Source organism: Diceros bicornis, chromosome 16 (genome assembly GCF_020826845.1).
Source record: "Diceros bicornis minor isolate mBicDic1 chromosome 16, mDicBic1.mat.cur, whole genome shotgun sequence".
NCBI lineage: Eukaryota > Metazoa > Chordata > Mammalia > Perissodactyla > Rhinocerotidae > Diceros > Diceros bicornis.
In genome coordinates this window covers 12131826-12146570 of record NC_080755.1, presented here as the reverse complement: position 1 = coordinate 12146570, position 14745 = coordinate 12131826, and the positions used below count along the sequence as shown (strand labels likewise).

Genomic DNA, 14745 nt, shown 5'->3' with positions numbered 1-14745 from the left:
AGCACATGACATCTGCTTTCCGGTGCCCAGCTGAGCTAGGAGCGCCCGTGGGTGTCGGGCCAGTGTGGTAGAAGCAGGACAGCTGTGACTGTGCAGTGGCTCCTGGTGCTGGAAGGAGCTGCATGTCTGCCCCTGGTCTCCCTGCTGGCTCCTGGGCTACAGGTAGCCGTCGGGTGGGAACCCAGCTCCTTTGGAATGTTCCTGCCCCCAGGGGCTCCTCTGACCCAGAGGGGAACAGTAGCAGAGTCTACGGCATGCTCCTACCTGTCCAGAGCTGCTCAGAAGACTTTCTGGGAGATATGGAGGGCAGGAGAGTGAGGAAGGAAGGGAAGGGGAGAGCATAACAGGCCCCGAAGGGGAAGCACGTTTTATGTTTTCTGTTGGAATCAGACTGCCAACCTGTCAGCTCTGGGCCCCTCATTGTTCTCCAGCATTGTTACTGGGGCATGTGTACCCCACACACACCTGCTGCCTCAGTTCCCCTCACCTCCCCCCCGCCCCCCAGTGCACCCTGAGCCCACCCTGAGAGGCCTTCGCTTTACAGCATTACGACTAGTGCCCTGGGCCAGGATGCGCCCAAGTTCAGTGGCGGTCTCCTCCGTTCTCTCGTGGTGAGTCAAGCCTCTATTTGTTTTTATAAAAAGCAGAGGGTATCTCAGCATCTGAGCAGTCGATGTGGTGGACTCTGCCAGCTAGATAACTCAGTTGTGGTCTCACCATCTCTTCCTGTTATCTCAGAAGGGATTTGTGGTGTCAGCCCCAACACGGGGCCTTCCTCGCTCTGCCTCCCGTCTCCGGTGGGGCAGGCCGGGCAAAGCTCCTTTCTGTATTCTGTCTCTCTGGACATTCTGTGTTTTGGATGGTCTCCTCCTCCCCTTTATGCAGCTGTGCATACACAGCTTCCCTGCAGCCAGGCAGCTGCGAGAAAGTGGGTCTTAGCCGTCTCACACCCTGAGTGTGGAATGGCCCCCTCTGCAAAAACACAAGCACCACGGAGGGAGCTGCCCATTGGGCACGCAGCCCGGCGCAGCTGTTGGCCACTGCTGTAGGGCCGCCAGGAGCCCTGCCTCTGGCAAAACCCACGGCCTGGAATTAGGTGGCGTTGAAAACAATGGGCACTCAGTCTGTCCCAGACCAGGAAGGAAGCCTGTTTATTAGCATTTTGATTCGTAGTATCGTGCGTGCATTGGCAAAACCCAGGCATTGAGAGTCTCTATAAACCACACAATTAGACTGATAGGTGAGCTAGAACAAAGCTTTGGCCTCACTTGGATTCCTTCTCTCTCACGGCGGAAAGGCTGAGTGGCTGGGGTCCCATTGTGGTCCCCGCCTGCAGCTCAGCCTCCCAGTACTGCCTCCTGGGCCCACCCCCACCCCTGGAAAGAGGACTGCCATCTCTCTGGGCGGGCGGGGGGGGTGGTGTCCAGCCTTTAAACGATGTCATAAGGCTCCGTCAAGGCAGATAGGACCATGCAGAGGAACTGTGGCTGCTACATTCCAGGAAGTATTTCTTAGTGGGAACTGGAGCTGAGGACGTGAGGACTGTCGTCCCCTCTGGAATCTGCCCGAGGGGTGGCCAGGACTCAGGGTGATTCATCCAGTGCCTGGAGCCTGGCCCGGGTGGGGCGGGTGTGAGCAGTGAGCTCAAGGTGCAGCATCTGAGCAAGGCCCTGTCTGAGCAAGGGTCTGGGAGCAGATTGTCACTTTGGGGACCGCCCCCTCAGCTGCTGTGATTATGTATCTTGTGCACCTGAGCGTGAGTAGGACCTGGAGCAGCCCCACAGACCTGGTGCCCTGCAGCCGTCATCATAAAGTGGATGATGGAGAAGCCAAATGAAGAAGCTGAGGCACAGAGAGCTTCAGCAGTTTGCACTGGGCCGCCCGGCTGCCGAGTGGCAGAGCCGGAGTTTAAACCCCAGGGGTCTGGCTCCAGAGTCTGGGCTCTTCCCCACTGAGCTGCAGCTCAGAGAAGCAGAGACGAAAGCAAGACCGAAGAGAGAGCTGTCTCAGCAAGCAAAGGAGGCAGGGAAAGGAGAAACATGGAAAGGACTCCCTCAGACCAAGGCCTGGGCCAGCACCTGCTGCCTGGGGCAGAGCTGGGACCTCACAGGCGGGCGGCTCTGCATCCAGCCTGGGAGGAACAGCTGGGATTAGAGTACAGAAGGCCGCGTAGCAGCACCATTATGAGCAGGCACCACTGTGTTGTGTTGTTGAATTTTGTACCCCAAAATGATAGGCTGAAGTCCTAACCTCCAGTACCTCAGAATGTGACTTCATTTGGAAATAGTGTGTTTGCAGATATAAATTAGTGAAGATGAGGTCGTACTGGAGTAGGGTAGGCCCTAGTCCAATATGGCTGGCGTCCTTCTTCAGAAGAGAGACACACAGAGAAGACAGCCACGTGAACACAGACACACAGGGAGAACACCATGTGAAGGCGGAGGCAGAGACTGGAGTGATGCATCTACAGGCCAAGAAATGCCTGGGACTACCAAAAGCTAGGAAAAAGCAAGGACGGATTCTCTCCAGAGTCTCAGAGTGAGCATGACTCTGCTGACACCTTGATCTTGGACTTCTAGCCTCCAGAACTGTGAGAGAATATAGTTCTGTGGTTTAAGCCATGCAGTCTCGAGTGCTTCGTTACAGCAGCCACAGGAAACTAACACATCCACTTGTGCGTTCTCCACCAGCCGAAGGCGCTCAGACTGACGTCCGTGATTGACCACCATCCTCTTACCATCTTGAGTTTTGGAGGCCTTTCATTGCCCCGGAAGCCAACCTACCTCACCCCTAAAATAGATGTGAGCAAACAGACTAGAGTGACTGCATCGTTGGGCACCATCCTCAGGTATGGGCAGCTGCGAGCACCCAGCCGTCAGCACTCACAGCCTCTTTTCCCAGATGCCCTTGAATTTCCCAAAGCAGCCCCCTCGGCAATGCTGGGCCCAGCTGGCCTGTGTCCATCCCATACCTTCCCCAATGGAGTCCCTTCCTCTGCCACACCCTCCTGGGGACAGTGCTGCTGGCCACTTGGAGGTCAAGAAATGGGGGTTCTTGACAGAAAGATGGATGTTTGCAGAGACCCCCACCCCAAAATGTACTCTATCTATGTCAGAAAATACTCCAAGTAGCCAGGTAGTGGCCCAGTAGATGAGTAAGTGGAGGATCAGGCTGCTGGCACGTTCTGCTCAGTGCTGGGAGCAGTCGCAAGGACATGGCCTTCTGTCTGGAAACTCCACATGGAAGGGATCACAGAATGCTGCTTCTGTGCCTTGGGGCAGCAAAGCCAGGATTGAGAGGAATTCTGTCACCTAGAAGATGAACTCGAGGGCTTGGCCGTCCCTGCAGCTGCCATAGCCGTCCTTGCTGGTGGCTGGAGACTGGGTCAAGGGTCTCATAGCATCAGCTCACAGGCCCTCTTCGCCCCCCACGGTCCAATATGGAAATAAATATACATGTCCACTCCTCCCCCTGTCAGGAAAAGTAGGCCCCAGCTCTGTACCCCAAGAGCTACGATGAGGCTACTTGTAAAACTAAGAGTTTCTCCTGCAAGGCCTGGGCCCGGGAAGGGACCTGAGCCCTCCTGGCCCCACCTCCAGGCTGCAGGCTGAGCTAGATTGTTGGTGCTCACGGGGTCATTCCAAAGCTAGGACTGGTCAGGAAATGGTGTGTGAGGGCCCCAGGGCAAGACTTGGCACTCTGGCAAACTGATAACATTGGTGCCTTTATCAGAAGCTCTGCCCTTATCCCACATCTCCCAGGTGAGGTTCAGCGACAATAGTGGTAAATGCCGTCAATGAGAGCAGTGTGTGCGTCAGTTATGGTTCAATTATGAAGTACAGCATCCACTTGCACTAGTTTAAGAAGAAAGGGATTTATTAGAGGTACTAAATAGCTTATAGAATCACTGGGGAGGCTGTCAAAACAGGCTAAGTTGGGATTTTGGGAATTATCCCAAAGCCACACTGCAGAGCCAGGCCACCAGGGGAGCCTGCACCAGCCTCCAGCTCTGGGTGTGGCAGTGCTGCCACCTCCCTGGTCAGGAAGCTGCCACTGCCGCTGGCTCCAGATCCATGCTGTCCTGCTGTGGTCTACACCCACGAAATGGGCACCCAGGACTCTAGGACTCCTGCCACGACTCCTCTTGGCAACAGAAAGAAACAACAGAAACACAACCTTTGCTTCATTTCTGCCTTCTTGGGCCAGTGCATCTGATGGGAAGAACTGGAATTGTATTTGGAATCTTAGCTGCAAAGGAGTCGGGAAGTACAGCTGAAAGGGGGAAGGGGGTGGATATCCACACCATAGCATATGATGAGGGTGAGTCACGGGGAGAGCACAGGGGGTTAGGGAAGATGATCCTGCAGAAGTGGCATTACCAGCCAAACTGTAGGTGGGTGTTAGCCAGGCCAGGAGAAGCTGATTGGAATAAAAATCACGTGGGCACCATCACGGTGCAGCCAGCAGGGCCCCACCCTCAGACACTGACTCAGTGGGACTGGAGCCCAGCTGTTTGCTGCCCTCTCCCACTTTGGTGCTCTCCATAAAATTCTCCAGTGCCCTTCAGGTACATTCTGTTGTCTCTGATCTTCAAGACAAAGCAGCTCCATCAGGTATTCTTACCTTGGCTCAGAGAAGAGGAAGGTGAGGCTGAGGGAGATTAAGCCACTTGCCCTAAGTTGTCCGACTTGCTGGAGGCGGAGCCACCGACCAGCACCCGACCCTTTCCGCCTGCCAGCCATCTCGAACTGCTCTCCACTGCTCATTTCAGTCCGATTAAGAACAGAAAAGCAGGCAGGCAGTGCGAGTGTGAGCTGGGGACCTGGATCCCAGCGCTGGCCCTGTCTCAGTCTGCTGAGGTCTAGAACAAGCCTCTCCACCTTTCAGAGCCTCTGTTTCCTCACCTGTAAGGTGAGGTGGCTGGAACATATCTGCAAACTTCTTTTTTTGGCAGTGGGAGTCTGTTTTCAAGAGAAGTGTTGTGTCTATCTACATATAAGACAGAAAAAAGCAGAGCTGCTGTAGTTGCTGCAGGAAGGGATCCAGACCCCCCTCCCCCTTCCAGGATACCACTGCTTGGGGCTCACAGGGCTTCAGCCCCCAACAAATGCCAGTGGCTGCTTGCTTGAGCCCACTCACATCATTGCAAACCTTGACTTTCATCTGCAGAGGAAGAGCAGGAGGGGGCTGTCTCTGCAAGTTCAGGTGCCTGGACATGGGCCGGGGGAAAGGTGCGGGGTATTTAGGAAATAGAAGAGTTGGCTGATTGGCGATGGGCTCAGCTTGAGGTAAATGGGTTAGATGTGGTCCCCCGTTCTGCCACCTGTTTCCTGAATGAAAAATCTTACATCCTAGTCAACCAGAGGAGACATTTGTTTGAGATGAAATGAGCAGTTTTTAAAAGTCGGAAGGGAAACAAGCCCGTCTTGGAGGGCTGCCCCGGGGAGGCATCCACTCTGCTGGACCTTGGCAGTAAGTGGCCTCCATAAAATCCCGGGTGCCCCCCATCACTGCCTGGCACGCACGTGTGTGTGCATGCACATGTCCGCACATCGGGGCTGCACGTCACAGGTACACATGGCAGCTACCAGAATGGGCGTGTCCTGGGCCAGCTGAGGGAGTGCCTTTCTGACTGGGCCGGAAAGACCAGCGTGGCATCGCACCCTCTGAGTCCACTTCTACCCAGAATTTGAGAAAGCTTTGAGCAAGTGCGGTGGAATCACTTGAGTTAATATTGCTACGGTTTGCCTTTATTCACCAGGGAAGCAGAGAAAGTGCCCTTAAGATCACTGTGACTCTGGACGTGCTGGCTGTTTGCTCGCTCTTGGTTATTAACTGACACCAGAGGCGTTCCATGTGCCTCTTCTAAAATCACGTCCAACCAAGCATCTTCTGAATGGAGGCGTTCCTAGAAAGCCACCAACTTTTGTTAGAGCCGTTGAGGAAACCTTTGGTGCATCTTCTGGAAGAGGCCAGGCACTTGCCTGAGAAGAGGCTGGCAGCAGCCGTCCATGAGAACGGGCCTTCTCGTCGGAATCTGTAGTTTCTTCTTCTCTGGCTTGGCCTATAGCCAGCCAGAAGGGGCATCACACATTGTCACAGCCCTTGGAAAGTGTACTCCTGAGGAGGAAGGATGAGACTAACCCGGTGAGACCCAGCCAGAGACTGTGTTTAATTCAGAGCTAACAGTGTAAGGCACAGAGGAGCAGGGGAGACCAGGGTACTCAGAAAGGGCTTGAAGGAGCTGGTCTTTAAGGATGGATAGAATTAGAAAGGGGGAAGGTCAGAGGAGGAAACTCAAGATTCAAGGGACTATTAATGATAGCTGACATTTTATACATACAGTGGAATATTACTCAGCCTTAGAAAGGAAGAGCGTTGTGACACATGCTGCAACGTGGAGGAACCTTGAGGGCATTGTGCTGAGAGAAATAAGCCAGGCACAAAAGGATAAACACTGTATAATTCCACTTGTGTGAGGTACCTCGTGTAGTTAAATTCAGAGAGACAAAGTCAGATGGTGGTTGGCAGGAGAAGCTGCAGGGAGGGAATGGGGAGTTGTTTAATGGGGACAGAGTTGCAGTCTGGGAAGATGATAGAAGTTCTGGGGATGGATGGTGGTGGTGGTTGCACAACAATGTGAATGTACTTAATGCCGCTGAACTGCACACTTTTATGTTATGTATATTTTCCCACAATTTAAAAAAATAAATTAAAAATAAAAAGCTTTTGTGGAGCGTTTGCTGTATGCCAGGCACCGCACAGAGCACTTTCCTTCTCTCGTAGTTCTTGCTGTTGCCATATGAAGTAGGCGCTGTTACCTGTTTTTATTTTACAAATGTAGAACTTGAGGTTTGGGGTCGTTAAATAAGTCTCCACAGCCAGAGGAGCAGTGGTGGTCAAGTGTGGATCGCACCCAGATCTGTGCGAGTCCAAATCCAAGCCCTCAACACTGCGCCGTGTCAACGACAGGCTGAAACACGGGACCTGAAGGCGGGACTCCCCTCCCTGCCGGGCACCGACTTCTGACGGTCTAGAGGCTGGTGTTTCTAAATGTCCCCTTGTCCTGCTGATGGCAAGGATTTGGTTTCCATCTACCTCTAGAGGCCACTGCCCCGTTCAGGCTCCTGGATTCAGCGGAGCCCTCGTGGCTCTCAGCTGGGTTCCCCGTTGCTTGGTGGTGTTGGAAGTTGTCAGTTGGCCGCAACTTGCACGTAACTATTACCTATGACTCTTATTTTAAGGAGTGACCTGTGTCGCCTCATCTTTTACAGACCACAGTAATCGACTACGTGAAGCCCTCGGATCTCAAGAAGGACATGAATGAGACCTTCAAGGAGAAGTTTCCTCACATTAAGTTAACACTCAGCAAAATAAGGAGGTACGTGAGGATCGACAGACATCCACTTGAACTTTCCCTTCAGTCCCCTCTCCCAGCACGCGTTAAGCTCATGCTTTGTACGATGGTTCTTCCTGTTGTTCCTGGCACGTGAAACACAGGCACGGTCAGTAAAACGACTCGTCCGATGCTGGCTGACGGGTGCCTCGACGTGAGAGCCGCGGGAAGGGGGACAGAAGGCAGAGCTCTTGACATGTTGACATGGATCTAGGGGGAGTTTCCTTCAGCGAAAAAATAATTTCATGCTCTCTGCAGCTCACCAGTTCAGTAATATTTGTGTTATGGAAAACTCAGAAAGGATAGGAAACATTCGGTTCCCTGCTTTCTCAAATGTAGACAAAACAGAAGAGAAAAGAGTTGGCATCATAGGGTTTGAGATAACACTTTACCTACAGTTGTCCACCCAGAGGTGACAGCCAAGCCCTATCTTTAATCAGTCAGCAAAACAGCCAAAGCAAAATCAGGCCCGTATTTCCCCTACAGCTGATTGGATCTACTTTGTGGTGACCCGTATCTGCTGCCAACGAGTCAAGAGGACTGGCCCTGCTGGGCCCGAGAAGAGTGACTGGTGGTGTGGTATCTGTGTGTCAGGACAGCAGAATTTCAGTGCGTGCATGTGTGTCTGTGTGTGTGTGTGTGTGTGTGTGTGTGTAGTAATGGAGGCTAGACTATACACCAACACAACATTGGAATATGTGCCAACATTTACACACATGGGTATCCCAGTCCATTTGATTTGATTGATTGACGTTTGATTGATTTGATTCTGGCATGTTCCAAGCCAAAGAGGTAAGGAAAATTAAGTATTCACACTGTCCATTTGCTGGGCAGCATTCCTCAGTTCACTAGTGCTTGTGCTCTTAGCCTCACCCCTCTTCAGCTGTAGTTAATGGACATGACCGATATTCGGCAGAGCTGATAGCAAGTACCTAATTTATTTCTGTATTCACCTTTCTGGAATGACCATAGTTCCCCTCTTGGTTTCCCTCTCTCAGAGAGCCCCTCAGGTGTCCACTTGGGTTCAGTGTGATCCTGTGTCCCTGTCGACCTGGTGTGTACAACTTCACCAACAGAGAAGAGTCCGAAGCCCCCGCAACTTGAGTCTGTTGCCACACATTATGTGACTTTCTCACTCAGAGATTTCGTTCCATTCCACGTTGCCCTTCTGGAAATAAAAAAGAGAAAAAACTTTCAAGATGGAGTAGTCTTTTTCTCTGGGGTCCCCGAAACTCCACGTTCTGACAAGACTCTGCCCTCCTTGTCTTTCTCTAGTCTGAAGCGAGAGATGCGGAAGCTTGCTCAGGAGGACTGCGGCTTCGAGGAGCCCACCGTGGCCATGGCCTTTGTCTACTTTGAGAAGCTCGCCCTCAAGGGAAAGCTGAACAAACACAACCGGAAGCTTTGTGCCGGAGCCTGTGTGCTGTTGGCAGCCAAAATCGGAAGTGACCTCAAAAAGCACGAAGTCAAGCATTTGATCGATGTAAGTGGCCTGCATCCTGATGGCTGGGGGAGCACACGCTCCAGTCCAGCATTTGTCTCTCAGAAGAGCCTGGTTGGCAACCCTTCCCCGGGGGAGTTCTGATCCTTAGTGGGTAATAGAGACCAGGGCTGTGAGGTCACCCTGCCTGCAGTGGATGTCAGACGCCACATCTCAGGCCGTCATAAAATAGAGAGATGATCCACTTTGACAAGACTGAAGATCCTCAGTATTGGGTCTCAACATAAAAATCCATTTTCAGACACCATGAGGGGTGAAATTACTCTCACAGCCACAGCAACCACTGTAATGACAAGGGGTCTTGTGGGGAGTGTGACCGCAGAGCGTCCATCAGACGTTGGCTCAACAGACCTTGGCTTTCTGTGGCCGTGGTTGCCTCCTCTTTGGAGAAAGGCATTGGTTTGACAGAGTGGTATCATCTTTCTCTTAAAGGAGATCTCCATCAAAGCAAGGAAACACTGATCTTTTTGGACAGATATATGAATGCCTGTTTTAAAATACAGTGTATTCTTAGAAAATATGGGGTACAGTAAAGCCAACAGATGAGGAGACAGTTGCCATTGAAAAGATAGTTTCTTACTCACAGGTCCTGAGAGGAGGGGTATCTTAGCCGTAAGAAAACACCAGACTGGGTGGCTTAAACAACAGACATTTATTTCTCACAGTTCTGGAGACTGGGAAGTCCAAGATCAGGGTGCCGGCCACTTGTGTTCCTGGCAAGGGCCCTCTTCCTGGCTTGCAGATGGCCACCTTCGCGCTGTGTCCTCACATGGCGAGGAGAGAGAGAGCAAGCAAGCTCTCTGGTCTCTTCTTATAAGGGCATAATCCCATCATCAGCTCCTCTAAACCTAATCACCTCCCAAAGCCCCACCTCCTAACGCCATCACATTGGAGGTTAGGATGTCAACATATGAATTTGGGGGACACAATTCAGTGCACAACGAGGGGGCACAGCGCACCATGGGGAGCCATGTGGGGCAGCAGCAGAGTTGGTCAGGAGGCAGAGGGAGAGGAAAGAACCGTGGGCAGGAGCCGTTATTGTGGTTTCTGAAGGAAGGGATGGGCAAGGCAGGGTGAGCAGGCTTAGGCCTGGCTGGTCTGAAGAATTCCTGTGGGCTCTAGGGTACAGGGGCCTAGTTGCCTGGTACCTGGCCCCAGTGATCAGGGCAGGTGGATAGTGGCCTGCAGTATGAGAGCTGATTGAAGAGGTGCTGGGGTGGGCTCTGGATTGGTTGGTTGCACATGAAGAGTACACTTGCAGGTGACTTGTCCAGTCTCTCCAGGAATTGACTAACCCTAGGGGGGCAGTCCCTGCAGGGTCAGCAAGGCCCCAAGATGTCAAAGCATCAGAATATGGAAAATAAAAGACGTGGGTAATACCCCATCTGTCCAGCTGTGCAGCTGTCTTCAGTGACAGAGAAGAGAAGGCAGGGAGCTAATGGAGGTACCCCCCAAATAAGAAAGAGTATTCCTTTTTGTTTTTTAATTTAGTGTTTCAATTATTTTTAAGTATACAGTTCAATGGTATTATGTACATTTATATTATTTTGCAATCATCACCACCATTCATCTCCGGAACTCTTTTCATCTTGCAAAATTGAATCTCTCTACCCAATAAACAATAACTGCCCATCCCTCCCCATCAGCCCCTGACAACCACCATTCTACTTTCTGTCTCTGAATTTGACTATTCTAGGTACCTCATGTAAGTGAAATCATACAGTATTTGCCTTTTTGTGACTGGCTGATTCCACTTAGCATAGTGGCCTCAAGGTTCATTCACGTTGTAACATATGTGAGAATTTCCTTTTTAAGGCTGAGTAATATTCCACTGTATGTATATACCACATTTTGTTATCCATTCATCCATCAATGGAAGAAAGAGTATTCTTTAGGTCAGTGCTTTACTGATTTTAAGAAAATCTTAAGAATTTTAAGAAATTTTACAAAATCATCTAGCTTGTGTAGTAAATACTTTTAGGAACTTGGAGGTGATCTTTGGATACCAAATCTGAGCTGAGAACCAATAGGTTTACATAGATATTAGCTGAACTGATGAATCTTTAAAAGTGTGATATTATGCACATTTCATCATAGTTGAGTAATATACTATACAGCAAAAGCTGATAGTATTAATGCAGAGTGTAAGGGTAGTGGTTTGACAAGCCATTTGCAATAACAATTAACCTAATGCAAGATCCCATCCCAGTTATCATCGGAATACAATGACCAACCACTCTGTTGCTGAGATTTTTCTTTTGTTTATTAAGCCAAAGCAGAATGTGCCCTAGCAAGAATGAGGCCTTCCCTGCGCACCCTCACCCGGCTGCTCTGCATTTCTACTCCAGCAGCGCCTACAGCTGGGTGGACCGAGAGGCAGTGCAGGAACACTGGGCACTCAGCCCGTTCAGATGCACACGAGCTGTGTGATGCTCTAAAAGTGCGGCGGCCTCAGCAGGACTTGGTCCTCGTGACCAAACTACAGCGAAGCAGCTCATCCAATTCTGCATTTACCACCTGGTTATTATTGTTGTAGACGATTTGCTGTGTTTTCAGTCTTACCTCTAAGCCTGAATAACCTAGTTGTTAACAGGCAGTTTGAGTCCCAGTTAAGTTTTTGAGTCTCAGCGTTGCACTTTACTGCCGTGTCATCTTGGACAAATTAACCTCTCGAGCCTGTTTTCGAGTCTGTAAAATGGAGAAAAGTGTGGGATGATTGAGAGATCAGTGACGTCATGGGATGTGTGTGAGGCTCCCGGCAGACGGCGGCTTCTGGAGGAGGCTGGATCCCTTCTCCACCGGGACCGCGAGCCGGCAGCACAGCTGTACCTCCCTCTCTGCCTCCACGGTCTTGCTCATCACGGGTTTCTCTGTCAACGCTTACTGGCTGATGAGAGAGAGAGGTTACTTGTGGAGAAAGCCTAGGATTTTGATTTCAAAGCTAAAATGCTTTTGGTTTTTTTTAAATTTGTTGCAGAAACTGGAAGAGAAGTTCCGGCTGAATAGACGAGAACTGATTGCTTTTGAATTCCCAGTGTTAGTGGCCTTGGAATTTGCCCTCCATCTGCCAGAGCACGAAGTCATGCCCCATTACCGCCGCCTGCTCCAGAGCTCCTAGCACAGGCCCCTCGGAGGGCCAGAGACCACTTCCTCTGAGCTCGGCGGAGCAGCACTTACTACTGGAAATGCGAAAACAGAACTCATCAGACCCCACTGTTTTCCTCTCAACATGCTCTTGTGTAGAAGCAGCATCGGAAACTTTTCAGGGAGTCTTTGGTCTGGCTAGCCGAGATGGGCCGCGAGCTGTTGACTACTCACAGAGAAGAGGAGACCGTGTGGAAGACGGCAGCGGTCCTCCCAGCTCTCCACTTAGCAGGAATCTCTGGCTGCCTCACCTGGTCTTCCTCCCGGTGAGGAAGGTTCCTCCACACACAACCTTGCAGGTGTGGCCCAGGGCCTTCTCTCTAGACTCCTTCCAACTCAGAGTATGAAATTCTAGAGCAGAGGGGAGAGAGTATTTGCAGAAGTTGGGGGGAGGCTTTTAAAAGACACCCTCACTGTGTCAAAAGAGCGTGCCAATCTATTTTTGTATCAGCTGTTGGAAGTGCACTTTCCCGTAGGGAGCATGGGTGAGCGAGTATGAGAATGTGTGTGTCTGAGAGAGACCCATCAGCCCTGACCCCCAAAGCCAGTCTCACCCTCCATAGAGCAGATCTCAGCCTGGGGCCGTGAACCAGGCTGACCTTGGGCAGTTACTTCTAGATAATCTCTGGATAATAATCATTCTCTCAGTACCAGATTGTCTGACATCCTCTGCCCCTAGAGAATGACATTGTTTCTGTTCTGCTCCTACCACCAACAGGACAAAGAAGATGAGTCGGCGGTGATGGGTGGGTGGGTGGAGAAGCATGGGGCGTGGTGCTCTGTGCCCTTCTGCCGTCACACCGTGTGCACAGATTTCACCTTCGCACTTTTCCCGCCGTGGAGACGGCCAGGGTTGCACTCCGTGGTGTGGATTCCTGTGCTCTATGTTAGAGTGCATAATGAGCACATTTATTGTGCTGTATATGTATATATAAAAGGTGTTTTATAAAAATCCAAAATAGGGGTAAGACGCATGATGGGCGTTTTGAAGCTTTTGACGGCTGGGACAGACTGTGTCATGAGCTGAGGTTGAGTCGATTGACGAGGCAGTGACTCTTGTCATCGCCACATACCCAGGGCTGTCAGTGCAGAATTTTAATTGTGACTTGTCCTGACTCACTGGGACGACCTGTGCTGGGCCACATCACCACACCATCACCCCACAGCCGCAAGAGGGAGGTGCCCACTGGGGTTCGCCTGACTGAAGAAAGCCTGTGGCTGTGTAAAAAGAGAATTAAAATATTTTATTGTTTCTATAGACATGTATGTGTCTATATAGACATACTCCTTGCCCTGCATTACTGATTCGTCTGCCACCGTCCCCACTTCACATTTCACACACAGCTCTGGAGCGTCTCACATCACCCCGGAGAAAGGGCGACAGGGGAACTGAGTGTGTACCGCTTTAGTTAGCAGAGCTTGAAAGAATCGGACAGTCACGCAGGATGGAGCAATTCAAGGAGCAGCTGGGAGAGAGCAAACAGGATACTTGCCTTCTCCAGGGTGGCAGATTTAACTGGGTTTAGTCCCAGATATTTTGCTAACAAATGTCCTTATCCGGATTCAGTTGTAAGAGAGTGATTTTGTTGGGGGATATGATGAACGTGATCTCTTTGGCTAGAGTAACTAATATTTAAGGGGCACCCGCTGTTCATGAGGCAAATTGGGAAGGAAGCACAAAGTATCCCCTGAACTGCAGTTCTCTCCAGTGTCTGCCTCTCCCGATGTCCGTCACTTGCAGCTCTCTGGCGAGCCCCCCGGTTCTCAGCTCACTGAGGAGTGCCTGGCCGGGGGACAGCGTTTCTGAGAGGTAGGGCCACTGGCATCTAGAACTTGCCTGCAGAGCTCCCTGCCATCTGTCTGCCTTGAGTCTCCTGCCAACCTTGGGGGGACGACCAACGGATGACACAGGCCACCAGCCCAGACTTGGGGAGGACAGCCTGTCTCCCTGCCTCCCTCCTTAAAATCAGGCTACCATTCTTGAATTTGGGATAATTTGTTTGGTTTTTAGCATTTATGAGATGGACTTAAGAAGTTGGTCCATTTAAAAAAAAAAAATACTCAATTTTAAACTTTATTTTGGCCTGTGGATTTGTTGAGTGGGAGTTTTATTCGTTTTAATTTAGGAGGGGAGCTGAGGATGAAAGATTTTGTCGAGAGGTTTCCTTTGTCGGGTCCGTATAGTATGAGCCTTCCGAAGGGACAGGAGGACAAGATGGAGGGTGGGGGATGCAGGTCACAGCCAGAGCTGCCCCTGTGGTGTGTAGACACTTCCCAGCTTGGACCTTGGCAAAGGGTCAAGGAGGCAGCCTGAGCCTGTGTGGAGAGAAGGTGACTCAGTGGACTGTTCTAGAAGACCCTGAGGGTCTACCCTTCCACCCGACACCACAAGTGGCAGGTTTGGCCTCTTGCAAGCCTTGCTGCCTCTCAGGCCTGCCCTGGAGTCTCTCTAGCTCTCTGCATGCACAGATGTCTGTGGGGAAGCCCGGCCCAGCGTTGTGCCCCTCCGGTCACCACAAGCTGCTCTGCCTGACTTGGTTCCCGCTGGCTTGGGGGACCTGAGGCTCCTCTCCCCTAGTCAGCCCTGACAGCTAGGTCAGGTAAGAGATGAGATCAAGGGAGCAGACAGGCCAGTGCTGCCGCCCTGTCCCGGAGCAGTGGGCCCACTGTGCGCCCTGCCCGGGAAGGGTCTGGTCCCCCATTG

General features: G+C 51.3%; 1 protein-coding gene across 1 annotated transcript in view; it reads left to right on the top strand.

Moving 5' to 3' along the window:
* CABLES1 (Cdk5 and Abl enzyme substrate 1) overlaps window positions 1–13301 on the top strand; it is a 111321-nt gene extending 98020 nt beyond the window's left edge. Inside the window, exons 8-10 of the mRNA XM_058556811.1 lie at window positions 7275–7381; window positions 8672–8879; window positions 11875–13301. Of these exons, the coding sequence (XP_058412794.1) occupies window positions 7275–7381; window positions 8672–8879; window positions 11875–12015 (456 nt within the window). The 3' untranslated portion in view covers window positions 12016–13301. The remainder of the gene's footprint in view (window positions 1–7274; window positions 7382–8671; window positions 8880–11874) is intronic.
* Window positions 13302–14745: the final 1444 nt, after the last annotated feature.